The 26,760-nt window shown below is 36.9% G+C and overlaps 1 protein-coding gene across 9 annotated transcripts in view; it reads right to left on the bottom strand.

The window, feature by feature from the left end:
* Positions 1-26,760, bottom strand: part of ABCC9 (ATP binding cassette subfamily C member 9) — a 1,652,866-nt gene that overhangs the window by 814,054 nt on the left and 812,052 nt on the right. For all 9 annotated transcript variants that reach the window (XM_044087794.1, XM_044087796.1, XM_044087793.1 and 6 more), the window contains one exon: positions 2,269-2,341. In XM_044087794.1, the coding sequence (XP_043943729.1) occupies positions 2,269-2,341 (73 nt within the window). The remainder of the gene's footprint in view (positions 1-2,268; positions 2,342-26,760) is intronic.

Below are 26,760 nucleotides of genomic sequence, written 5' to 3'. Positions count from 1 at the left end.
TCAACCCTGGATTTTCAATGCAGTTCCTGACCTTCTGTCTCACCCGACAGAAGTGGTTCATTCATATCTTCCAAAGCTCAAGCTGATGGCTTGGTTTCTCCATTTGCAGTAATAGCCAGACAAGCTGTACTCTCCTCCCCGGTTCATTGAATTCTATTATCTTCCCTCAAATCATCTATGAGTAAAATGTATGCTAGCAAATGGAAAAAATGTGTGCACTGGGCACTTGAAAATAACGTGGATCCCTTTTCTGCACCAATTCATAGTATCCTGGACTTTTTGTAGTTCCTTTTTCATCAAGGGGCCAGTTCTTCTATGGTAAAGGTACAGTTAGCAGCAATTTCCAATTAACCCTGGTACTGCAAGCTTTGGTTCTTCCGTCCTTTGACCTGCAAATACTTGCAATCTCAAATTTCTATCTTGGAAGACTTTATTTTTGGTGACCATTACCTCAGCTAGATGAATTTCAGAAATTCAGGCTTTATCAGTGAAACCTCCATACCTAATTTTTCATAAAGAGAGTTACATTGCTAACTAATGCATCCTTTTTGCCTAGATTTGTATAAGATACCAACATTAACCAATCTATCAACCTTCCAGTTTTCTTCCGAAATTATAAAAAACAAAGGTGAATATTTGTTGGTTTCACTAGATGTGTATAGGCAATTATGTTTCTACTTACACAGAACAAAGGACTTCAGAAAATCTGATCAGTTATCTGTTTCCTTTGCGGAAAAGAAATTGGACAAACCACTGTCTAGAGTTTCCCTAGCCAAATGGCTCACTAGATACATCTCTTTCATTTATGATAAACTGAATCTGCCCTTAACTAAGCAATTGCATGCTCATGCTACAAGATCCATAGAAGCTTCCTCAGCATTTCATTTAAGAGCCTCAATGGATGATGTTTGTGCAGCAGCAACTTGGGCTTCACCTCATAGTGTCATATCTCATAACAGGCTAGACTTAGTTTCTAGAAGTAGGGAATCATTTGGCTCAGTGATGCTCCTGTATATTCTTCCTTGAGGCCATCCTGGCATTATAGTAGCTGGGGACTGTGTCCTATCAGCTGAGGATCAAATGAAAATTGACAACATCAGATAAAGAAGTTATGTACTTACCGTACATTCAATCTGTGTTGTCCATTGTCATTCCTCCTTTTATCACCACCCACCAACCCCATTCCAATGTTGTCTGAAGAGCGAGTGTATACAGCCAGTCTTGGGGTCTTTACCTTGTCTTTATGAGTACAGATAAAGCTTTGTGCTACATTATCTGCTATATTTCTGCTTAAGATTTTTTTCTATATGAATAAAGTGTTAATCTTTTGCTATAATCTACAAATAAGATCTGAGGTAATGGGGGTTGTGCATTCTGGGTAAGGGAGAAGCTCGAGAGTTCAAGGTTGCCAAGAGATTTTGCAATGGCCAAGTCAGATCCAAGGGTTCAGATCCAAAGGTTCAGATCCAAACCCATCAGTTGAGGAGGAATGAAAATGGACAACACAGATGGAATATTATGGTAAATACATAACTTCTTTTTTATACAGTTCCACTCTGAGTCCATGGCCATCTCACAATATAACCATATGATACCTTGCACTGCCAAATCTCTGCAGATGACCTCTCTACTAAACCAGTCCTTCATTAAGTCACTAAATGCCACAGGCATTTACCAAACTTACCAGACTACACAGCCGGACACCATCTGAGGATGCATAATTGGGCACATATAAATAGCAGATAACACTGATATATCCTCAGTCAGTGGCTGGACATGGAGATGAACAAAAGTCTGTGGTATTGACAGGCTCTCATTTAGTACACATCCATAAATATGTCATGGATGTGAAATTATACCCCATAAGTGCAACTCATCAGTCAGTGCAATCCTACAGCACTATTTCTTCATATATTATGATACTGAGACCTTCCTGAAACTTGCCATGCAGATCAGCCTGAAGATGTTGGTGAGCACTGCAGTAATACCATAATACAGACACTTTTCTTCATCTTAGCACTTATGATGAGTATATTATTCCAGAAGAGCATAATCAAGTCTTATAGATGGGGTACAATTTGCAAACATATCAATAACAAACAGAATGCATGGTGATAATACACATAAATCTCTACTCCATCCTTAAAATATATTCTTATTTGTTTTTACAGAAAACACAAAATAAAAAAATCACATTAAACAATCAGAAAAATAATGTGATATTTTTACTTCCTTCTACTGGTTCACAGATCAACTCAGAATACATACCTGTAGGAATCCGAATGTTTATGTCTGAAAGTGTAGCCATACCACTTCCCCAGGAAAAACACCCATTAGCGATCTGAATATGAAAAACAAAATAAGTTTTAGTTTAATAGCTAGCCTTTCATTATTTCATCTTTTCTTAAGTTACCTGTAAGTCATTGACTCGGTTTGCAATTCTCTAAAAAGTCTCTTAATTTATTTTGAAAACAGAATGCATGTTCTATCATCTATGAAAATAACTACAAATAAGATTTTTTTAAAGTTGTGTCAACATGGACTCTGTTGTGAGTTCAGCAAGCAGAATATGTAAATGAAACACATTTTTAAAATTCCTCTATCTTCACTTGGTTATCCAACATTCATTTCTCTAGTATTATTTCCAGGGGCAGCCCGTGCTATTAGACTACAGGACTGCAGCCCCCCCCCCTCCCCCAGCTGTAAAAGAAAGAAAAAAGAAACTAAAGAAAGAAAGACAAAAATTGTGGACCTTTGCTCATTCACACTTGTGGCATTTCCGACATCTAGAATTCTGCTGAGCCAGTCTGGAGCATGTGCAGAGCTCTGGACTGATTCAGTAACAGTCTGGATTAAAAACACAGCAGTCAAGAGCATCCCAGAAGTCTATGCAGTTAGCTACAACTGCATAGACTGGAAAGGGATCAGACTGCAACATCCACAGGCTGGTTTGCTCTCTGGAAGGAAGGACTTCACCATAGGATTGGTGAAATCTGTGTGTGTGTGTGTGTGTGTGTGTGTGTGTGTGTGTGTGTGTGTGTGTGTGTGTGTGTGTGTGTGAAATGCCCCAGTTGCTGTATAGTGGTGGCTAGAGAGAACACATGGTGGTGGGTAAAGAATACCTTAGGCTTGAACTCTGTACCTTGGTTGCAGGTGGTAAGGGTATGAATTCCCTACCCACCACCATTTGTAAAAAAAAAATTGCAGATTTTTGCCTCATATTTCTTCTGTTCTGTTCCTCATAAAATCTGTGTTTTTTGTATTTTTGCTACCTTACACAGTCAGTAGTGCAGTGCTGCACTGGTAGCATTGTTGGTTGACAGCTACAGGTTTTATGGTTTGATTCTTGACTGGGGTGCCTTCTGTGTGGAGTCTGCATATTCTCCCATCTTACAAAGACATATGTCTGGAGTGTTTCTCCCTGGGCCTCTGCTGAAAATTGGCTTTTGTTCCAAGTCAGACTTTCCTGGTTAACAAATGTTAAATAAATAAAAATAACAGGCATTTGAATTTCAGACTTCATATTCTTCATTAAGTACATGGTAACACAAAACCTTTTATTCTAGCAATTTTCTAAGTTTATAACATGGGTATTTGAAATTTGTCCCTATTTTTGGGACTGTATTATCCCATTATTGGCTTCATCCAGATTTTTTGTGCTAAGGGTGAGAGCTATGGTGAGAACTGAATTCACTGAATATATTTTGGGGCTGTATTCTCCCATTACTGGCTTAGTCTACGTGTTTTTTGCTAAGAGGTTGAGAGCTATGGTGAGAACTGAATATGTTTGGGGGCTTTGTTCAGGTGTTTCGTGCTAAGAGGTTGACAACTATGGTGAGAACTGAATTCACTAAATGGTAGCCATTTAAGTTTCAGTCTTCCTTTATTTCACAAAACAGATGATCTGGCATAGTGGCATGTCTCTCTGACTGTTTTGCACAGGGTCCTGGGCTCAATACTTGGCAGTGAAATTTAGGGTGGTAACACAGCATTTTATTCTAGCAACTTTCCAACATTATACAAGCAATGTTTAAAATGTGTCCCTGGTTTTTGGGCTTTTGCTCTCCAGCCCCCCCCCCCCATAACTTTTGTCTTTTTCCAGATTTCTTGTGCTGTAAAGTTCAGAGATACAGCTGAGTGTCAAGTAGATTTTACAAGAAGCTGAGAGCTGCAAGGGAACAAAAGTTTAGTGCCACTTATGGTGCGTCTGCTTGTACTGTTAATAGCACAACAGGTAGTGTACTTGCTTTTGATGCAGAAGGCTGTGGGTTCTACTCCCACAGTAGGTAAATGCATTGCTGACACTGTACTGTGTTGTAAATGGGGTGGATGCTGCAGTCCTTTCTGGTGAAGATACTTAGTAACTGTGAACCTGTAATCAGTTTGCCATCTATTCCCTATTGCAATATTACTAGCTTATCATTATTTTAATGCAACATATGCAATTTATTCCTCAAGGGCAACAGGCACTTTATTTGTAGATGAAACAATGAAATATAAAGTTGTTTGCTAGCAGCAAACTCTTCATTAGTTACAGATTTCTTTAATGTGGAATTATTTAGATGACTTTTACTTCTTCAGGGATTTTGCATATTTACTGATACTGGTGGGTTGTAGAAGTTTGAGTAGACTTTTCTGATGGAAATGTTCTGAATTGGGCAGTTTTGTCACTATTGGTGCATGCATTTTGTTTCATTGTTTACTGGAAAAATGTTCTGAATTGGGCAGTTTTGTCATTATTGGTGCATGCATTTTGTTTCATTGTTTACTGGAAAAATGTTCAAAACAATAAATTTAAAATGCCCTCTAACAACTGTACTGTATTGTGCAAGGAATATAATACAATCAGGACAGCACGTGTATGTTTCGTGTGCAAGGTGTCTATGATATGAAAACAGCCCAAAGTTAATCTTTATCTGGCACTGTCAAAATGCATTTTCTTTGTATGTGGGTTTCATTGCTGTTTCAATGAATGTGAGTTTCGAGGGTAGAGAAGTTTCAATGCTAAGTATGTTTTCATTGTGAGGCTGCATTGCTTTGTTTAGCAGATGTCTTAGTGTTTGTGCTGTAAAATGCAAAATAAAACTTTCAAATGAAGAACAAATCATCGAAGTAAAGCAGTATGCACACTGGTGTTTATGGTAAATGGGGTGAAATAGCCAAGTAATTGTTCATTGGAATGGCTGCAGGGGGGGGCTCCATTCGACCATGATTTTGTGAAGGGGAAGGGCGGCAAACTCAAAGACAGCCCCGGTTGAACTATACCTCTCAACTGTCCTGATTTTCACAGAATAGATAGATTTTTGCTTCTTATTTTTGGTTTGTTCCTCATAAAATTTGTGGTTTTCTGTCAAATCACTTAGGAATTAAGTCACTAAATAATGACAGATACTGAGTTTCAGACTTCATAACCTTCAGAAAAATGCATGCTAAAGCAAGACCTGTTATATTCTATCAACTGTCTCAGTTTATACAAGAGCAATTTTTAGTACTGTTTATATGTTCCCCCAATATATTTGGCCTTGTCCAGATTTCCTGCATTAACAGGTTGAGAGGTATGTGCAAATAAATTGCTTTATAGAATTAGGCATATCCAAACCTCTCAACTGTCTCCAATTTTGGCTCAAAATGTTGGTCTTCCCAAATAATCCCTCCGCAAAATGGCAATTTTGGAAGAAAACATAGAAGGTTTACAATTAATAAATAACTGTAATAATCAGAGTCATATATTACTTTTATTTCAAAAATGCATGTAGATTCTTTTATTTTGTCAGCTGCTCAAGTTAGCAGTACTAATATTATAAAAGTGTCCCTTCTTTGGCAGGTTCCTAGCTGTATTGTGTGGCTATTTTATATTTTTGCATCACATTTTTGGTCCATTTTTCATAAAATTGTGTTTTTTTTTTTTTGAAAATTAGTGGCAAATCATTAAAGACCGAAGTTAGAAAATAATGACAGACATTCCTTGGTTAGAGATGCTATATGATCTATAAAATAAGAGTTGAAATGTATTGTGGTTTCGTGTGATGAGTTATTGGGAGAGGGGTTAGGGTTAAATCTATGGCCAGAATGCAAGATTTGTTTAATGATTGTCCAGAATTTTGTAGGGTTGTCTTTACTGTTATTCTGAAAGTTATTATAGTATAGTTTTTTTGTCTTTGTTAATTAGCTTTTTAGTACAGTTGAGAAACATTCTGAAGATTTCAAGATATTGGGGTGTTTTATATTTTTCCCACTCTTTCCATACTTTTTCTCTATCCTGCATTAGCATTCTACTCTTTTTGGATAGCCAAACTGCATTATTTGTTATAAGTATCTTCCTTCTAGGAGGTGCAAGGCTTTTCAGGATATTCAGAAAAGTTGTGCTGAATTTACAGCATCATCTAATGGAGAATTTGTAGGGAGTTCCAATTAATACATGATAGGGTAGTAACGAACATTTCTGGGTAAACTTGGAAAGGTTGCATGTTATTTTATAAACATGCTTTTTAAGTGGATATGTGAGATGTCTGGTTGTATAATTTGGGAGATGATCACCAAGACAGTCAAACATTGCATCAGAGGTTGCTTATTTGCTAGGGTCTGATACTAGGATCCAGTCAAATAGCAAACTGAATATCCTACAATAATTTGTGGTGCTATTAATTAGTTGTGTAAAATCAGATAAGTTCACACTAGATGGAGGGGAGTTAGAGTTTATGTGCAACCGCGTGAAATTCACATCACCTCTTAGTATTTTTCTTGCAGAAATTTCTATGGATATCCAATGTAGGATATCTTCTAGAATAGCTGTATTGTAGACAGGAGGGATGTAAAGAATAGTAATACATATTTGCTTACAATTGTTTAATTTCATGAAAGTAATAATAAACTCTGCTGAACTGAATTTTGGTATTGGCTTGTTGTAAGGGCAAATTTGGTAGTTGTGTGCCCCCAGACAGTCACCTTTTTTCCTCCCCCAGAGAAAGGCATGCAGTTCAGCCTCTATTCCTTTACATTCTTGTCCCACACCTCCATCACCTCCAGTAGGTGACCTGAGCTGCTAATCACACTCAGGTCACCTGGGCAGTAGTCATGACCATATCTGTGTATTTGAAATGGAACTAGTAGAGACTTGTTTATGTGAAGCAGTTTAATTCTGACACTAGTATCTCTACCATATTATCAAATACTCAGATGAGCAAAGAGCATAATATCATGCTGAAAAAGGTCAAACAGTTGAAATACTGAAACAAACCACAAGTCACAAAATATGCTTTTTTTTTGTGGGGGGCAAAGGCCCCCATACCCCATGTATATATATATATATTTTTTCATGTGATTTGTAGTGTTAGATATTATGAAATTCAATGTTATGGGTTTTAGATGTTCTGGTGTTAATGTTATGAAATTAGATGTAATGTGTTTTAGATATTTTGAAGGAGACCCATACAATATATATATATATATATATATATATATATATATATATATATATATATATATATATATATATATATATATATATATATATATATATATGGGTCTACCTGATTTCGTTGAAATCTCAGATTATCGAATCCCATTTTTTCGACACTCAACCTCACTTCATCGAAGCAGCAGAACAATGTAGAGCTTCTTGATTAAGTAACCTGTTGTTCGAGACGGTGAACTTTGCCCTTTTCCCAATTGTAGTTGGTATATTTAGTTAGGGGGAGTGTGGGGAGTGTGGCTCAGGGATGGTGCAGTTTGAGGTTTTTTTTTGGTAACTGGTTATTTACCCTAGCCGCGGTGGTGCAGTGGTAGCGTTGTTGCCTCACAGCAAGAGGTTTTCCCGTTCGATTCTCAGCTGGAGCACCTTCTGTGTGGAGTCTGCATGTCCTCACCGCGGTTGAGTGGCGTTTGAAAGACATGCGTGAATGGGCGTGCCTTCGTTGAATGTTGGGCATTGAGCTGGCACCTCGGCACCGTGAAAATCTACTGCCAATCATTAGCGGACCGGAGTTCTGCTGTTGTGACCCCTAACCGGGAAAAGCCGAAAGAAGAAGAAGAACTGGTTATTTACCCTGGGTGGATCATCATTGTTCTGCTCATTCGATGATGTGGGATTTTGATATTTTCAGTGTCGACAAACTGGGATTTGATAATATGGGATTTTGATGAACTGAGATAAATCCATATACACACAAATATATACATATACATATATATATATATATATATATATATATATATATATATATATATATATATATATATACATATACATATATAAAATATACATATTTATTTATTTTATATATTTATTAGATACTGCTCAAAAATGGTTCATTGGAAATAAAACAAAAAATGCTTACAATCAGGGTCCAAGAAGAACAGCAGTAGGATTTTTAACACAGAGCAGTAGAAAGAGACAAAGGATGATCAAATAACAAAATCCTATCCAGTTAAACTGAAAGAGAGCAGCAACAGAAGACAGTAAGAAAAAGAAAACTCCATAATTCCAAAATGGTAAACACTGAGGTAAGCAACACTGTATATGTTCACGTTTGTTATTTTGTTTATTTGTTTGTTTGCTGTTTGGTGATTGAAAAGGTTCCATTAACCAGAGACAGACTTCAGGGTAGGCTCTGGAAGCACAGCTTGAACTGTACGATATAGTAACAGCATTGTACTTCTAAACAAAAGTTTACATGGCAATCCAGAATAACAGTTACAGGAAGTGTAGATTTCTACAAAGCTGTAATAGCATTCTGTAAGAAAAGAAGTTGTTTAAAAAGGTATATTATGGTCAGTAGGTAAAGCCAACAATTTAAATACATTAAATTTTAAGATAATTATTTATTATGCATAAAAAACTGTCCACTGCTCTTTAACATTTCCATCAATAACTTGTATACCTCCTCTCAGCAAGCTTGCCTTATTCAGAATACAGGGGACTTAACTCTTATCTGCTCATCTGACAGCCCACTATAACTACAATCTTTTACTCAAAATACCTTCAACTCATTTGAACTGTGGCTATATCAAAACCAACATTTACTTAATCCCGAAAAAACTATACTACTACTACTACTATTTTTTTCCAAAGTCTCATGCCAAAGCTAAAAGTAAATTCCACATTAATTACCTCCTTTAAATGATACAGGCATTAAAGCAGTTACTCATACAAAATTGCTTGGAGTCACCATAGATGACAACTTAAACTTTGATTTTCGCACAGCAAACTGTATAAAACAAACTCATTAAAAGATAGGTGTACCATATAAAGCTAAAAATTTCCTTACTCCTTCTAGGAGAATCACCCCCCAGCTAACACTTATCTTTTACCCTCTCTTCTCTATGGCTCACCTATTTTGACTGACATCCAGATCTCTCTTAAATCACAACTGGGGCAATGCTATAGTAAAAAAGCTTCATTTTCATCTAACCTGCCACATAATGCTCATCGTTGCTCTACATTATGTGCTCTCACCTGGTTAGAACTCCCACATCAACTAACCCATACAAAACCTCTTCTAACCCATAAAATACTATATAATCCCTCTACCTCCCCTTTTATCTCCTCAAAGAAGAAGGAATACCATTAGCCCACTGTGGTTAAAATGCTTTATTTGTATTCCGGGCAGATGGGCGTACCTCGGTGTGTTCAAATTATAAGTCTGTTGCTGAACAAACCGTGCTTTGGTCATCTGCCTGGAATTATTTTTAAATTTCACTTTACAAATAAAGAATTTTAGCTACTATAGGCTATGAGTATTCCTTTTTCTTTGCCTGAACAAAACAGTGTCTTTTTGCTATACAAGATTTTCTCAAAAACAAGATGCTTTGAAGAGGGACCCACAACGGCTTTTAAGAACAGTCTAACCTACTAAATACCAAGGGGAACAGGCAAGGTAGGTCACATGTAATTTTTTATATGCATAGTATTTCGATGTTGTTGGACCTGCTAGAATTACGCAGGCAATTCCTACCAGCTTTTTTCATCATCTTAACAGGACAGACACTTTTTTTACTGACTAACAGGAATACAGTAAAACACGTCAGATTTCTCCATGCATGTCACAAATGCAGGCAAGATTCTGGCCCACAATGGAAACCTTCCTTTTCCAAGAATGATACCAAGGAATAAAGAAAAGATAAATTCAGTATATGTCTGAATGGGGCAAGATGCTTGACAGCCCTGCATAGTTTCCTAATGATGGCTTGCATCTCTCTTTCTAAGTTTTCCACAACTGGTTAAAGGCATTGCTGCTCCATAGTACCGTTTCTAGTCATACTCTAGCTGAATGTAGCTCTGCTCAAAGCCAGCAGTCTCAGCAACAAGATGCCTGATTTTGAGGCCCTCCTGCATTTGGAACACATCCATGTTTATCTAATCAATGAAACTTGATTCAAACGCCCATAGAGTATTCCATCCATACCTGGAGTTTGTACATATCATGCCTTCATGCTTAGTGACAGCTGCGGTGGCCTCTCCATATTTGTTAGTGACCACATTACCTCTAGACAAATGGAATTTGTTGAGCTACAAATGGCACAAAATTAAGACCAACTATCATTTCTTAGCCTGATACCCTCTATGTCCTTTAAAAATCATATATGGTTCCTGAAAGTACTGAATGAATTTTCCATAATCATGAACTCCTTCTTCTTGGGAGTCTCTCATTACCCATCAATACACTGCCTTTACCTCAAATGTAGGATACCCCAAAAAGTCTTGGGATTTAACTAAAAAAACTTGCCGAAAAACTGTTGACAAACACACCAGAGAAAATAATATTCTTGACCTGATACTTGTGAATATAGGTTCTTCATGTACTAGTACCCTGGTATCTCTTTCCTCAGTTAAGTCAGATCATAAGCTAGAGAGGTTCACCTTTAAAATCTCCAAATCTGTAGTTACCAATAACTCTGAATTGAAGAATTTCAAACATATAAATCTTATCATATTCTTTGAAGAAGTTTCAGAATTCAGTCATTGCACCATAACCCTTGACATGTCCACAGCAAGTAATTTCACAAAGGAGATCTATAATCACTTAGACAATTGTATAGAACTGACATAATGGGAAATTTAAAAGCAAAACATTCTGGTAATCCACCAACATAAATAAACTTCACAATAAAAGAAAAAAAAAACTCCTTAAACTATAAATCAGATTGAAAGACCTTCATATCAAGGTCCACATAAGAAAACTGACTAAAAGCTAAAAAAAATACTATTAGGACAGGTTCCTATTGCGTGATCGAAAATTGTAAATGGCGAACGCGTACTGAGCGAACCCGATTGGACAAAATGTTGAAACATCATGAACGTAACACGGAAATTGCCGGAGGGAATATTTTCTCTTTACTTCAATGCAGTGTGATCTCGGAGTAGGAATATTTAAATAGCGGGGGTGTGGGGGACGCAGGGGCGACAGAGTTTAGGTAAGTATAGCTTTTTATTTTTATTTTTTTATTATATTTTCGAAATTTCAAACATTGCTCATATGGTGTCGACTATATAGCGCTCGCTGTTTGAAACTTTCGAAAATATAATATAGACCCATTAGGACTACTAAAGCAGCTCATGAACTTAGATTAACATTGGAAGCTACAGCCAACTACAGATCCTTCTATAGTTTTGTTATGAAATTTAGGAACAACACCTGTTATGCGTCAGTATCTACTGTGTGTCCATAATTTGCAGATCTGGTTCATTCTTTCCAAGTCTGATGTCAGGCAGACAAAATCGGATTAGTATGGATAAACCAGCTTAATCTCCTGGTGAAACTAGCTGCAGCAGCCCTTACTTGTAGAGTGCAGAATAACAACACTTTGAAAATGTGCTCATGTTTGAGCATTATTTAAGTTTAAGATTTACGTTTGTTTCTGTTAGCATGTATTGTGACCGGTGCTGCAACTGGAAACATGAGATGGAAACACTGTATATTGGCTACCAAGGAGAGATTAAACTAAATTGAGAGTCAGAAGTATTTGGCAGCATAAAGATACAAGGATAAGAGTATTTTGTTGGATTCACAATGAAAGATGAACCTTTGGTAATGTTTAATATGCCACAGTGTTTGCAGTGTGACACTGTGGCTTGTAAATGTCATGCCACAAATGCTACAGTATAGTTGTACAGCACAGGATATCTCCAAGTCCCTTACACTAATTCTTACAGAAGTTGTGTATTGCTATGGTCCACTTACACAACAGCGCTACAGTAGATAGTAAGGCAGTTTGGCACCAACAGGTATGCAGGGCCTCTTTTTTTGTGCCTTGGACAATGCATTACTTACATTTAATATTTGTTTGTAATGGTTCAAATAGATAAGACTGAAAATATTTGACTGAACGCTAACATGAGTGACATAAATTTAAAATGAAAATAAAAAGTCATATATATGAGGGAATAAAGCCCATCATCTCTCCCATTTCGATAATCTTTGCCTCTCATCACCTCTGTTATCTCTGTCTACTGATTCAAAGGTTGTAGCACCTCAGAAGGTGATTTAAGTCTAAGAGAATATAACTATTTAAAACACTGACTCCTTGAAAACTACAGATGCAGTTCAGTCTGGACTAGACAGAGATATGTATTTCTGCCAATTAAACTTATGCAGAGGCATGATCTTTATTCTTTTAGATTTGTATTATTTTATAATTAGCTGCACAATATTTCAAAACGTTAAGGACAGTAAAGGGACTATGACTACTTATAAATAGTTTCCATATTTTTCCATATTACCTGGAAACACAACATCCAAGCATAGAACAATCAGCAACATTTATAGAGCTATGAAGTGTTCAGTAACCAACAAACTATTGTATGGTCACACCATTTAAAATACTCCCTGTCTTGTCAATGATAATTCTCAGATCTACACAGAACATTACTTTAAAGGTTTGCTCTGTAATGATAGTGTATCTGTTCTACAGGTTCCTTACCCTAAATACAGTCTACCAAAGCATTAAAATCCTCTTGTGAAGACATTCTCTGAAGTTATACTACTATACTACTACTATAAGATGCACCCTAACTTGACAGGATTGCACCCTAACATAGCTGAATTTCAGCTGTACATAGAAAATGGACAGTGATTAACATTTACTTCAAACAAATGTTTTCCACACATAAATGTCATTCTGTGCAGGGAAAGACAAATCATGTTTCAAACTTAAGAAAGGCTCTTACAGATCTGTGACGTCTGTATAAAAGCATCATAGTGACAGGAGTCTTTGAAATAAACGCATCAGTTTGAGCTGTGTGCAAAAACAGCAAAGTAATCAAAGGTGCAGATGAAACCTTAAATGGCTAATGGAAAGTATGAGGCATCCTGGGATTGCAGGACGAGTGTTCCATTGCCTTTATCTTGTAGACTACCTTCAAGATATAATGTAAATACATATTAAATGTATTTACTTAAAACATTTTTGACAAACAGAAGAAAGATGAGTCATTGTTTGTGAAGTATGGTCCAGAAAGATGTGTTGGTTGTTGCAGTTAAAAGATAGCAAACAAAAATGTGGGAAGCTTACTTGATATATCCAGTTAGAAAAACACGGATGTTTAAAAATATTGGTCAGAATGATCTTAGTACATTTAGTCATCACTAGAATAGCACAATATACTACTTTATGGCTAAATAGATGTTATACAACTTTACTTAGATACTTCCAGATTTTGTTTTGTGTAGCACAGATAATAGTAACAGTATATGGGCAATCAATCAAAGGAAAAATAACTCTTGCATGTTTTCATATATTAAAAAGAATAACAACCTCTGTTGCAACCTATAACCCTCTTTCATCAAATAGATTCATAACAAAATGTAATAACTGTTATAACGCTAATGCCACATTGGCCTTATCCCCGTTTGCACTCAGGTGTACTCTTTTAACAGCTGAGCAAAACACATGACATTTGTTTCTAATGTGCTCAGCAAAATAGTTTCAAAACCAAAGTATCTAAACAGTGACTGGATGAGGTTGTATAATAGATAAAAGGATATAATACAGCAGAATAGGTCACAACAGGCTACTATATAGCCATAGGGTCATAGATTACCTGCCCTCGTGGGCCATTTTAAGCCTAGCCAATTATCCCACGTGAGAATCAAACCCTGTACCTTTTGTCTGAAAGGTAAACACCTTAACCATTATGCCAACCTCCTCTGCTCTTTTGTCTGTTCTCTATTCCTCAAGTATGGAACTTCAATGCAAAGACTGAATAAAATGTTATTGAATTTGAGTGACTGAAGTTGGGTGAGAATGTGCACAGAGTGTGTATGTTCATGGATTCATGGTTGTATATGTGTGCCTGTAAGTTTACATGTGTGTGTGTGTGTGTGTGTGTGTGTGTGTGTGTGTGTGTGTGTGTGTCCGTACATGTGTAAGTCTGTGTTTTTTGTGTGTGTGTGTGTGTGTGTGTGTATGTCCGTACATGTGTAATTTTGTGTTTTGTGTGTGTGTGTGTGTGTGTGTGTGTGTGTGTGTGTGTGTGTGTGTGTGTGTGTGTGTGTAATTTTGTGTTTTGTGTGTGTGTGTGTGTGTGTGTGTGTGTGTGTGTGTGTGTGTGTGTGTGTGTGTGTGTGTGTGTGTGTGTGTGTGTGTGTGTGTGTGTGTGTGTGTGTGTGTATGTGTGTGAGACAGTAAGTGACCCTGAAGCAGACTGAAGCTTTTAAAGCTTTGCAAATGCACTTTAGCTTTAAAGCACTCTGTTTCTGTTTGAAGTACCTGTTCCTATCTTATCCCTTATATGCCTTACTATTTTCTTTACTATCCTCAGTACTAATCCACCTGTTTTCTTATTTAGATCCACTAATCCAGATTTTCTACCCATCTAACCAAACAGAAACCCTGACTCAATTTTACCCTCTCAATATAATGTTTACTAATCAACTCTGCCTTACTTTTCCAACTCATTTTTCCTCAGTACTAAGTGATGCTGCTTCACACCTACTTAGTAACAACTAAACTAGCCACATCATCTCAGCTATTATACTGTCTCACCCTTCTTACTTACTAATATATTTTTCCTGGATTACTCCTACACCCAAATCACCTATAGCAGAGTAGCATACTATCTAGCCCACCAAATACTGTGAGAAGTGATGACCTGTCTAAGCGTTATTACTATACTATAATCAACATTGTATAAAAAATCTGGATTATTTTTCACTATGCACGTAAAAATCCACTACCAAACATTAGCGGACCAGAGTTCCACTGTGGCGACCACTAACATAAGCCGAAAGAAACAACTATTTGGAATTATGTTCTAAACTTTATTATTTATTATTACTATATATTGCATGACATTTACTGTTATAACTTGATATCCACCGTCAAAGTGTGTGCCAATTTCATCTTGTTTATTTTATGTACTTTATATATTTTATGAATGTTTTATGTCATCAGATTCATTTTTATCTGGAGCTTTTCTCCCCGGGCCTCCACTGAAAATTGGCTTGTGTCCAGTCGGACTTTCCTGGTAAAGAAATGCAAATAAATAAATAATAAAATAAAAGCATTTAAAGGTGCTGAAACTTTAAGTACTTTTCTTATATTAGAAAGCTTCTTAATCATATTGTAGTGCAGGGAGTGCCAAGATTATGCTTTGATATTAGGAAACAACTTGTTAATTGCTTCTTTAGCATGATACCCAATTGTAACAGAGCTAATGGTGGGTGCTTAATGCACCCCTCAAGCATTGTTATAATTGGGTGTCACACTAGGGTTTAAAAATGGACACTGCCATCTGTCAAATAATAGAGGCAGAAGGCAAATCAGCTTTATTCCTGCCTACTATGCCTCTCAACTGTCCTTGACTTTATTTCATACTTCTGCTCTGTCCCATGTAAATATTTAGATTTTTTGGTATATCACTGTGGATTATAGGTTCATAGGTTCATAGGTAGGTACTAGGCTATTAGCCCTAGGGCCTATATAAGCCTAGCCAAAAAGGTACCCTGGCTTTCACCACCCAAGAAAATTATTTTCCTGTGCCCCTGTCGAGCAGAGACACTGAAGTGATCCCTGGGGTGAATGTCCTATTTTCCATCCAATCATCAAGATTTTTCTTGAATAGTGCTAATGAGGATCTCTGTTTGACATAGATAGGTAATCTGTTCCAGAGTATGGGAAGTCTCTGGGACAGGAATCTATCCCTCCAGCATGTTCTGTTTATTGTGGTGACAAGGTTTAGGTCCCTAGAGCATGCAGATCAAAGGGATTGGGATTTCTTTAAGTGGAGCAAGTCCAACAGCTCTGGGTTTGACATAGCTTTGTAGGTTAGGCAGAGATCACCTCTGAGTAGGTGATATGCGACGGAGTAAAGCTGGAGTTTTTTGAGTTGGTCTGCTTAGGGCATCTGTTTGAGGCCAGTAATCCTCTTTGTGAGGTATTTCTGTGGCCTTTCCAGTTGTTGTAGATATCTTGTGAGGTACATACCAAAAGGGGCATTGTACTCTATAATGGGTCTAATGAGTGATGAGTAGAGTGAAACAATGACCTCTTGTTTTCTGGATGAGAAACCTTTTGTGATGAGGTGTGCCACGTAGAAGGATTTCCTGACCACTGTGATGATGTGATTATCAAAGGAGAGATTACTGTCCACCTGTGTCCCAAGGTCTTTTATCACACTTTCGGCATTAAGTAGACTACCGCCTATGTGGTAGTTCATGGGTACAGAGGTATATTATAGTAAGTCAGTAATAACAGACATTAGAGCTTCATAATTTTCATTGTTCGGAGAATACGTATTGATGCAAAAACTGTTGCTCTATTAAGATTTTATGTCAATAAGAGCAATATTTAAAAAACTGTACCTGATTTTGATAATTTATTACCCATTGTTTTTGAATTTCCCTACAATTCATAAGCAAAGAAGCTGAGAGGTGCACGACTGTCTGTTTGACAGAGCCAATTGTTTTACTGGATTTCAAAACTGGTAAAACACTTCATATTCCTGTACTTTTTTCCCCCTTTAACTGGTCGTACATGAAGCAGATAAAGCTCCTTGCACCATAAAGAATAATGATTTGTCCACCAATAATAACCTTCATTATTTGTTATGGAGATGCATGCCAAGATTCATCTCTTGAGCATTACTCTCAAGGTGAATGTCTTGACATCCATATCACTAACACATAAATAGCTTATTATGATTGGAGACCTGGCCATAGTCCTCTGTGTCTTCTTCCAAATTTCAGAAAGTAGTTGTGGAATTCCATGTATTACACAAGTGTTCTGGTAAGCAAAGCATCAATGTAAGGATTATATTAGGAAAATTATTTATATGAAGTGAGTTTTCTGCACAGAAATATTTGAAGTTAGTAAAGAACGTTTATACAGAGCTGGTAAGCCATTATACTGGAACAACTAATGCCAAATGCTTGATGCATGCAATTAGTTTACTAAAAAAATTAGCATTAAGTGTATCTAAATATCATGATATGAGAAAGAGTCACCCAGTATGATTTGTATATATTAATGACTTACATAAAAGAATATAACTTATTTCTTTTCCAGTAGGAGACAAGACATGATTTGTTTATAAAAAGCATTTAAGCTCATAAAATATGACCAAAGCTATATCAGGATGTTTTCCATACAAAAGGGACTTGTTTATTAGAGTGTCGTACACATAGGCTTGCGATCTTGGAGTTGGAATATATATTTAGCGGGGTGTGTGGGGGGGGTGCAGCCCCCCCACAATAGTGATTGCCTCTGTTACAGTACACTGCTAAATGGCAGACTATGTTGAATATGAGTCTATATTAAATAGATGAAAGATCAAAATGTCGAATGCTCATGAGTGGAAATATAGCAACTTGAAATCACTATTGTGGGGGGCTGCACCCCCCCCAAACACCCCGCTAAATATATATTCCAACTCCAAGATCGCACTACTGTGAGGAAAGGACAAATATTCTGATGTTTACTGTACTGTGATCCAAAAATATAAACATTGAGTTGCTGCATTTCCACTCATATGAGCGTTCAACATTTTGATCTTTCGCAATCTAAAGTAGACCCTTGAATATATATAATTTTTTAAGGTTGATAGGGAAGAGTGGTCATTACTATATTGAAGGACTGGCACTTTAGTGTAATGTCAATAACAAGGAAGTTGCCAGAAGATTTTTCAGACTGCTAAGTACAGTGGGCACCAGCACGTAATGACTGTTGCACAGCCAGTAGCATCAGAGAACCCACATTCAGAACCCAAAGTCAGAACTCTTTACAGAGACTATAAATTAGTTGCAAAATTACTTAAGTTAAAAAACACCAGTAAATGCAGAGAGTTTTGATTTTTGTATCCATTGCCAATTATCTGGAGAAATACAATGTAATATTAACTCAGTGTTCATATATATACTGTTAAATGTATTGACATGCCTCATCCAGAAAATAAATTGTAATCGCAAAGAATCACAATCACTACTTTTGTTTAAAATATTTTCTACTAATATTCTCTATTTTAGATGCTACCATATTTTATCCTACTATTCCTCGCTTTCTTTCTTTTTCTTTTTTTCCATATTCTCCAATACCTTGCATATATATTCTTTATAGGTTCATAGATTAGTACTAGGCTAACTGCCCTTGTGAGTCATTTTAAGCCTAGCCAATTATCCCTTGTGAGACTCAAACCTTGTACCTTGTGTTTGCAAGGCAAACACCTTAACCATTAGGCCACCCTCCCAACCTTTAATCAAATTCAGACTCCTCCTATTCCCAATCACTTTTTCAGTACTTTGAAACATATAATGCAGCATTTTTTTTTTTTTCTGGAAAATTTTATGAGTGTGATTATAATGATTTTTCAGATCCAGAAATCTGTTTCCTTGCACAGCAAAACAGGAATATTACCTTCACAATGACAAATAATTTTCAGTTCCTGATGTGGTCATTTCTTTATTTTTGCTAATTATATGAGATTGTAACATCAACATTTTGACAGTCTGGGTAGATGATACTGACAATCATAAATCTGTTAGCAAGCAGAGACCGGTCCCTGAAGCCAGTGGTTAGTGCCCTGATCCAGTGATCCAGTCTGGTGTAGGGGACCATGAACTGGTAGCATCCAGTGGGGAAGCTGGAAGTAAGTGATCAGTGCTCCCACCCCCATTCTGAGACAGGAATGTCAGAGGGGCAACATACGTTAATTAGCTCTAAACAAAGACCAGGAGAGAAGGTTCCCAGACTTAAGGGATTGTAGGACAAAATGGAACAATGACACTTAGTTGTTCATGCCTGTGAAAGTGTATATGTGTAGTGCCCTTAGAGTTCAATATAATGTTTATGGTTCATAGGTAAGCACTAGGCAGCCAGTCTGAAGACTATTAGAAGCGTAGTAAAAAATAATATTTAAAGTTACCTATAGCCTTAAGGAAATCAAGGCAAGATAGGCTAGGCAAAATTTCAGGCTGACCATCAAACTATCTAGGTTTACCTTAAAGGTGGCAAAGGTTGTACTCTGACATGTAGTAGAAATTTGATCCAGAGATGAGGGATACATTGTGATATGAATCTATCATGCCAACATGTCTTAATTATCTGCAGAGAAAGGTTTAGTTACTTTAACCAGATATTTGAGTTACCATTAGTTCTGCGAAGGAAGCGAAGGAATCAAAGGTCAGATAGGGTTAAATCTTTGATGGATAGAAAGGCTAGATACAGATCTCCATGGAGGAGTCTGTAATAGAATGGGTACAAAGAAAGAGCTGCCAGAATCTCCTGATAGCTGAGATTTTTCAGGCCCCTGATCTTTTTCGTTATGAATCTCTCTGAGTTCTTTCAAATTTTGTGATATGTTTAGACAAATGCATACCAAAAAGTTCATTATATTCAATAAATAGGTCTGATAAGATATCAGTAAAGGGGAACTAACAGTTTTTCAGATCTAGTGGAGATGGCTTTGGAAATAAGATGAGCCAGATAAATGGCTTTTAGAACTACTATGGAGACATAATGGTCAAATGGTAAGGAATTATCAACACCACTACCCAGATCCCTTACAACAGTGTCTGATTTGAGGGAAGCATCACCTGTGTGTTATGTGAAACTGTTTTGTTTATTAAACTGAATTACACTACATTTTTTACATTTATTTTGAGACTACTGTCCTTGCACCAGTTGTTAACATGCTCTAAGCCATTTTCTAGCAGTTGTGAGTCAGTTTATATTTGAATAAAAATATCCAGTTTGCAGTCATCTACAAACTTAGTTACCCACAGGCCAGGAGTGCTGGCCTGAAGGTCTGAGAAATAAACGCTTAATAGGAGAAGACTCAACAATGAGCTCTGTTGTACACCAGGGATAGGTTTTTGATTTCAGAAGTGGCACCAGAAACTCTAATTGCATGGATTCTGCCAGACAACCATAGAGTAATCCATTACACAATATAAGGATTTATTTTTAGATGTACAAGTCCTTCAATAATGCGCACATGGGGAAGAGTGTCAAAATCCTTGGCTAGGTCTAGGTAATAGGACAGGACATCAAATGCACAAAAAGTAATCAACAAACTTATATGACAGCTGGCTGGAAATGGATTTGTTTCTTCTATTACAATGAAATAAGGTGTGGTTACAAATAAGTCATTTTGCATTGGAAAGTTGAGACACCATATGTTAGGTCCTACAGCAACTAAGACAATGAAAAAAAAAAAAAAAAAACAGACCAACAAACAAAAATGTTAGCATGCATTGAAGTTCACAAATACCTAATACATTAAGCAGTGTCTTGGACACTGTCTCTGGCATTCAAAGTAGCAGTTATTTCACAGTAGCTAATGAATATCACATACCTTAATTTACACATCCTTATAAAAAAACTAAGCGCTTACACCCACAATACAAACATTGTAAACTTTACTATAGACATCTAAAAATGTTTATTTTATATTCTGTCTCTAGATAATCATATAATCTATAGAAACAAACAAACAATCCATTTAGAATGTCAGGATGCTTTCATCACATGTGGACTACAGCATGTTTATAAGTACAACCTTATATGAGTCATGCTGATGCTATTTTTAGCATGCATTTCCTATAAACAACTATGTTACATTGTGTTAACGCATATTTTCTAAATTCAGCAATAAGAAATCATTCTGGAATGTGTGTAAAAGCCAAGATGTTAAAACGTGGCAACAGTGTCTGGCTGTTGTATATTAGCAACTGGGATAATGTGACATTTCAGAGTATATGAATGTGGCATTAATTATTGTGTTTGAATATAGTGAAAAAAGATAGTGAAATCCACAAAGCACTAATCTGGTATCCCAAACTGCAGTCTCTAGAGTCTGCAAGACAACGTAAAAAAATTAAAGATAAGAATAACTGCTCAGAATATTGGATCCTTAGCAAGTTAGCTGCAGCGAGGATCCAACATTATCAACAGTTACCCTTATTCCTAATCTACTGTGTTTGAATACAGGGGTAACATGCAATATTGAAGTATAACTTAACAATTTAGCAGTCACACAATTTTAGAATAGAGCAGCAATATAATGTTAAAGAAAGGAAGTTGTTTTTACTTAGCATGCAGGAGATTACATAAAATAGTGAAGTAAGGGACACAACATGTCTTAGAAACATTTAATCTCTTAATAGATTTGGTGAATGCTGTCTGAAGGAATTAAGTCTCTAACACCAGACAAGACATGGGAATTATCATTGGCTTTCTTATCTATGTAAGAACAATTTATTATTTTGTTGAAGTCAGCTCTTTCTTTATATTTTTGTTTGCTGCTGAGGTGATGTTTTCTGAAGTAGCTTGTTCATATATCATGGAGATTCTGCTATCCTTGGATTGCTCTTGTATCAATATAGCCTGGGAAGCTTAATGGGCTATGTTAGAAGGTGATTCTGTTCATAGACCTACTGATGAAGATTTCTTTCTGCAGCAAACATCTGTTAAAGATACTAAGCCACATATGCCTTATGAATACTGAATATTTGGCTTTCTTTGAGTCTACTCCTGGTTTGTGTGCTTAGAAAGGCTTGTTATTTGTTCCAGAGTTTTATTTTTCTGTTTATAGACTACATTAAACTATAATTGGTACAAATAGGTACCAGGAGGTTTAGGACCGAATAAAAAGGCCGCCAATAGTGTGAGCAAATCTGAGTTGTATGCTAAATGTGAGATATTTCTGCATAACATATCTCTTATTAGTTTGTTTTATTTATTTTACATTTGGTTACCAGGTAAGTACACTTTTCTGAAGACCCCTTCTCAGGCATGACCTAGAGACATATGCCAAAATACATTTAACAGAAAAGCAATAACAGTAATAACATTTTATACAGTATTTAGAGTAATGATAGTACTATAAAGTGAATTGGAAATTCCTGCTACACAACAGATAGTTACAATTATTTCAGATAATAATTTGAAGTTCAGGTGACAGAAGAGGCAGAAGACAATTGAGTCTGCAGATGGTATAGCAGCTTAAGACTATGAGTTGTTAATGAGTTGCTTCTTGTGGTAAATGTTTGATTCCTTCCTTCAGCCTGCATTTGACTACAGCATGACCTTAAACAAGTCACTTGAACAGACAGCGCTTTGGGCCAATTGTGAATTTGGGCTAAGCTGTTTGACAGTCTCCTGTGGACTGTATGCCTATCAACTACTTGTGAAAAAATGGTGGAGTGTGAGTATCTTCTTGAATTAATGAAATTAATACTGGAAGATGCACAGATTGTTGACCATGATCTAAAATGTTGTTCTGACAGGTTATAGAAGCAACTAGAAACATAAACATCCTATTGAGCATGTAGTTCTAAAAATGCAGTTTGATAAAAATACATATTCCCTTGATGACAAAAAAAAGAAACAGAAAAAGAAAGAGATGTCATCATTAGACAATAGAAATTGCTGACATATTCACTAACTAAAAACACTTCTGAGAGTGGCTGAAGGAGAGTATATTTCAATAGTATAGTAGAACAACTGGGTGTTATGTCCTCTGTGAAAAGAAATTCAATGAAGCAGTTTTTAATCATGGAAAAAGTGGTAGGGACAGGGAGGAAAGAAAGAAGATATATGAAAGAATACCAGTAATACAAAATAAAACATGGAGAGTCACTCATGATGAAGCTATACAGCTTGGTCAATGAAAAACGGAAATTCAGGAATGCAAGGATAACAAGCTATTTTTGTGTAGAGTGGCTTTACAAGAGCTTCTTCTTCTTCTTTTGGCTTTACCCAGTTAGGGGTCGCTACAGCGGATCACCTCTCTGCTCATGATTGGCAGCAGAGTTTTACAGTGTTGAGTTGCCAGCCTGACGCCCAACCTTCCACGGATGCACACGCACAGACACACTCATGCCTAGGGCCAATTTAGAGTGTCCAATCCACCTACAGCATGTCTTTGGGATGTGGGAGGAAACCGGAGGACCTGGAGGAAACCCATGTGACCACAGGTAGGACATGCAGACTCCGCACAGAAGGCACCCCAGCTGAGAATCGAACTGGAGAACCTCTTGCTGTGAGGCGGCAATGCTAACCGCTGCACCACTGTGGCCGCTCATTGGCTTTACAAGAGCTATATTATGCAAATTTGACCATAGCTATAAGGCCATTAGTACTAAGCTAATTCAGTAAAATATTGATAGGGTTCTTTGTGTAACTGGGGACAAAAAAATAAGGGGATATTGTGAGGGAGGCAACAACAATTATCCAGGTTCTTGAGAAATACTATCAAAAAGTGTATCAAACTGAGGAAATACTGGAAGGAAGGGATGGTCAAATGTTTAGCGGCTCTAATGGTTCACTGGGTGTAGAACAGTGGCAGTCACCTAAGGGCACTCCATAACAATGGAAGAACTAAGGGAAGCAGTTAAGACAAAGCAGTAGCAAAGTCACACAGTACTCATATCTCTACTGAAGTCTGAAACAATTTCACTATGACTGTTAAACAAGTTTTTGGTGACCTTTGAAGTATGTGAATAATGGAAAAATGTTTGCTGAGTAATAATTAATGATAATAATTTAATGAGAGGGAAGAACTCCATTCTTCTCTCCTTGTATCCATCCATCCATCCATCCATTCATCGACAACTGCTTTTTCCCATTCTTGCATGTGGGATCAGTGTGATACTTCAAAAGTGATAATCATCTAGAGCCAAGGTTTACACCACCTGGTGGCTTGCCCTGTCACAGTAGCTCATCCACACCATATACTCTCTCTCACACACACACACACACACACACACACACACACACACACACACACACACACACACACACACACACACCTATGGCCAATTGAGAGCGTCCAATCCATCTACTGCATGTCTTTGGAATGTGGGAGGAAACCAGATCACACAGAGGAAACCCACATGAACACAGGGAGGACATGCAGACTCTGCACAAAAGGCACCCTGAAATAAATCATGAATCTTGATTATAAGGTATTTTTGACTTCACTGACTGTTTCACTTTGTACAATAGTGCCAAGGCTGAATAAATCAGAGCAATGCAGGCTTGAAGGTGGAAATATGACTTTAGATAACTGGGTAATCTCTTAAGAATATTAATGTTATCCCAGGACACTAAAAGAAGGAGGATAACATTAACCATGATGTGTCTAGATGCTGGAAATTAACTTCCCCAAGAAATTGTTATTTTTTGCTATAAGTGATTTATCAGGGCCCTAGGTATATCTAAAGATATAAGTTTAACTCAGGAAACAAGACAGGGCTTCCCCTGCTTCCCCTTGCCCCCCATGTTATTTGCACTATATCTAGATCTCCTGGCAATTGTGATATGATTGGAGTAGGAGGATGCAGGTGAAAGTCATCGTTTTTCAGAATGGTGTGTTGCTAATAATAAAAAAGACCCCAAAATGATATTTTGGTGTTAATTTAAATGACAAGGGAGTTTCAAAAGATATCAGGAAATATAATTAATACAGACAAATCTGACGTGTTTATGATAAATAATGTCCCAATTAAAAAAATTGGCCAATCTATATGTTAAGTTAATTGGGACATCAAAAACTCAAATATTTAGAAGAGTAATTGTTTTCCACAGTAGAAGATTCTATGACAGTACCACATGAGGAAGTGTACAGTAAAATAATGAATGATTAACAAAACTGGAAATCAACACCATTGGAACTAGACAAAGGGGTGCAAGCCATGCAGTGGTACATACTCACACAGTTGGTACACCTGGTACCTGCCTACTAGAGGTAAGATGCGCACATTAAAATGGATGAGTAGTATTCTATAGTGGAAAAGCCACAAGTGGCAAGAACTGAATGAGGAAAAGAAATAGCGCTAAATGAACAATCTGAGCATGTGATGTCAGATATTCCTCAATATATGAAAGCTGCCCTGCTTATGTTGTATGTTAGATGTTAAGCACACACATACCAAGCCAGGTACAATAAAATGTGCAAGGAAAAATGTTCAGATTTGGGAGTAAGGAAGTTGTTTGGGTAGCCTTGTGAAAGATAAACCAACCATTAGAAGGAACTGGCGACTACAAGGCTTAAGCAGTGGTATCATGACATACTGCCAAAGTAGCAAGATGATAAAATGAAGACAATTTTCTGAGCTTGGAGAAGGAGAGGTTGGGAATTCTCATTTTTGGGAACAAATTGTTCAAAGTGCAAGCTAACTTTATGGAAGGAAGCACACAGATGTTTTCATCTCCTACGAAGGAAGCAGTTGGAGGGCTATGTTGTAATAGAGGATCAGGGGCAGTAACTTGATAGGAATCCCCACAGAAGGAGTGGCTAGATTTGGTAAACTGAATCATAAAGCTTAAGACAACAGAGAGGCGTGGCTAAAGGGATGACAGAGCATATAATGTGATGAAATGTGCAGCTGCCTTAAAGTACAGTCTAGACTGGGAATGGTTATCAGAAAGACAGATGAACCTGCAGTTATGAGAACAATCTTGCACTATGCCTAAAATAGCAAATAAGTTTACAAAGTTTAGAATGTTTTCATGGAAAGATCAGCTTAAATAGTTTTATGCCTCATAGAGACTGGCAAAGATATTTCCAGCAACCAACCAGATGTGTTGGTGATATAAGATAGTGGTGAGAAGGGACTGGGCATGCCTTTTCTAGTTATGGAAAAATTAAGAAATTTTAAATGTGAATTGCAAGAGCTGTTCAAGAATCTGATAGGGAAGGAATTAATGTTCTTTTCTTTCTATGAATTTGGGAAAAGGGGTGTACAGTTTCTACTTATTCAGGATAATTACAATATGAGCTAAAGAAACTATCACAAGAAGAGGGAAAAAAATAAGTCCCAGTTTGAGGAAATAATGACTTTAGCTTAAGAAATGAGTGAAGAGAACAGGTTATTTCTATGGCTATAACTCTCAAGTAGATTAGGATGAAAAAAATGGGATAAAACCTGGAAAGAAAATGTGTTTGGGCAGGTCTATATCAGAAAACCAAACGTCCACAAACACCTAATTAGTGACACATATATGCCGTACTGTGAAAAAAGCGAAGGACCTAAATGTCAAAAACCGGAATACCGAATGCACTTTAAACTACAACAGTGCCACACAGGTAAGTAAAATACACACAAACAAACTTCATTAATCACACTTTTTCAGGGGGGGCAAGCCCCCCCACCCCCAATACTTATATATACCAACTTCGAGATAGCACTACAGTGGGGAAAAGGATATATTTCCTCTTCCCCATGATCACCCTGCTGGCCACGGGAATTAGTTTGGTGTTCTGGTTTTCGACATTTACTGCCTTCGTGCTTTTCATAGTTTGGCGTATATGTGTCACTCATTAGG

This window comes from Protopterus annectens, chromosome 11.part0 (assembly GCF_019279795.1).
Source record: "Protopterus annectens isolate FY-2018-M chromosome 11.part0, PAN1.0, whole genome shotgun sequence".
Classification (NCBI taxonomy): domain Eukaryota; kingdom Metazoa; phylum Chordata; order Ceratodontiformes; family Protopteridae; genus Protopterus; species Protopterus annectens.
Note: the sequence above shows the minus strand (reverse complement) of the source record. Positions and strands in the feature narration are given on the sequence as shown.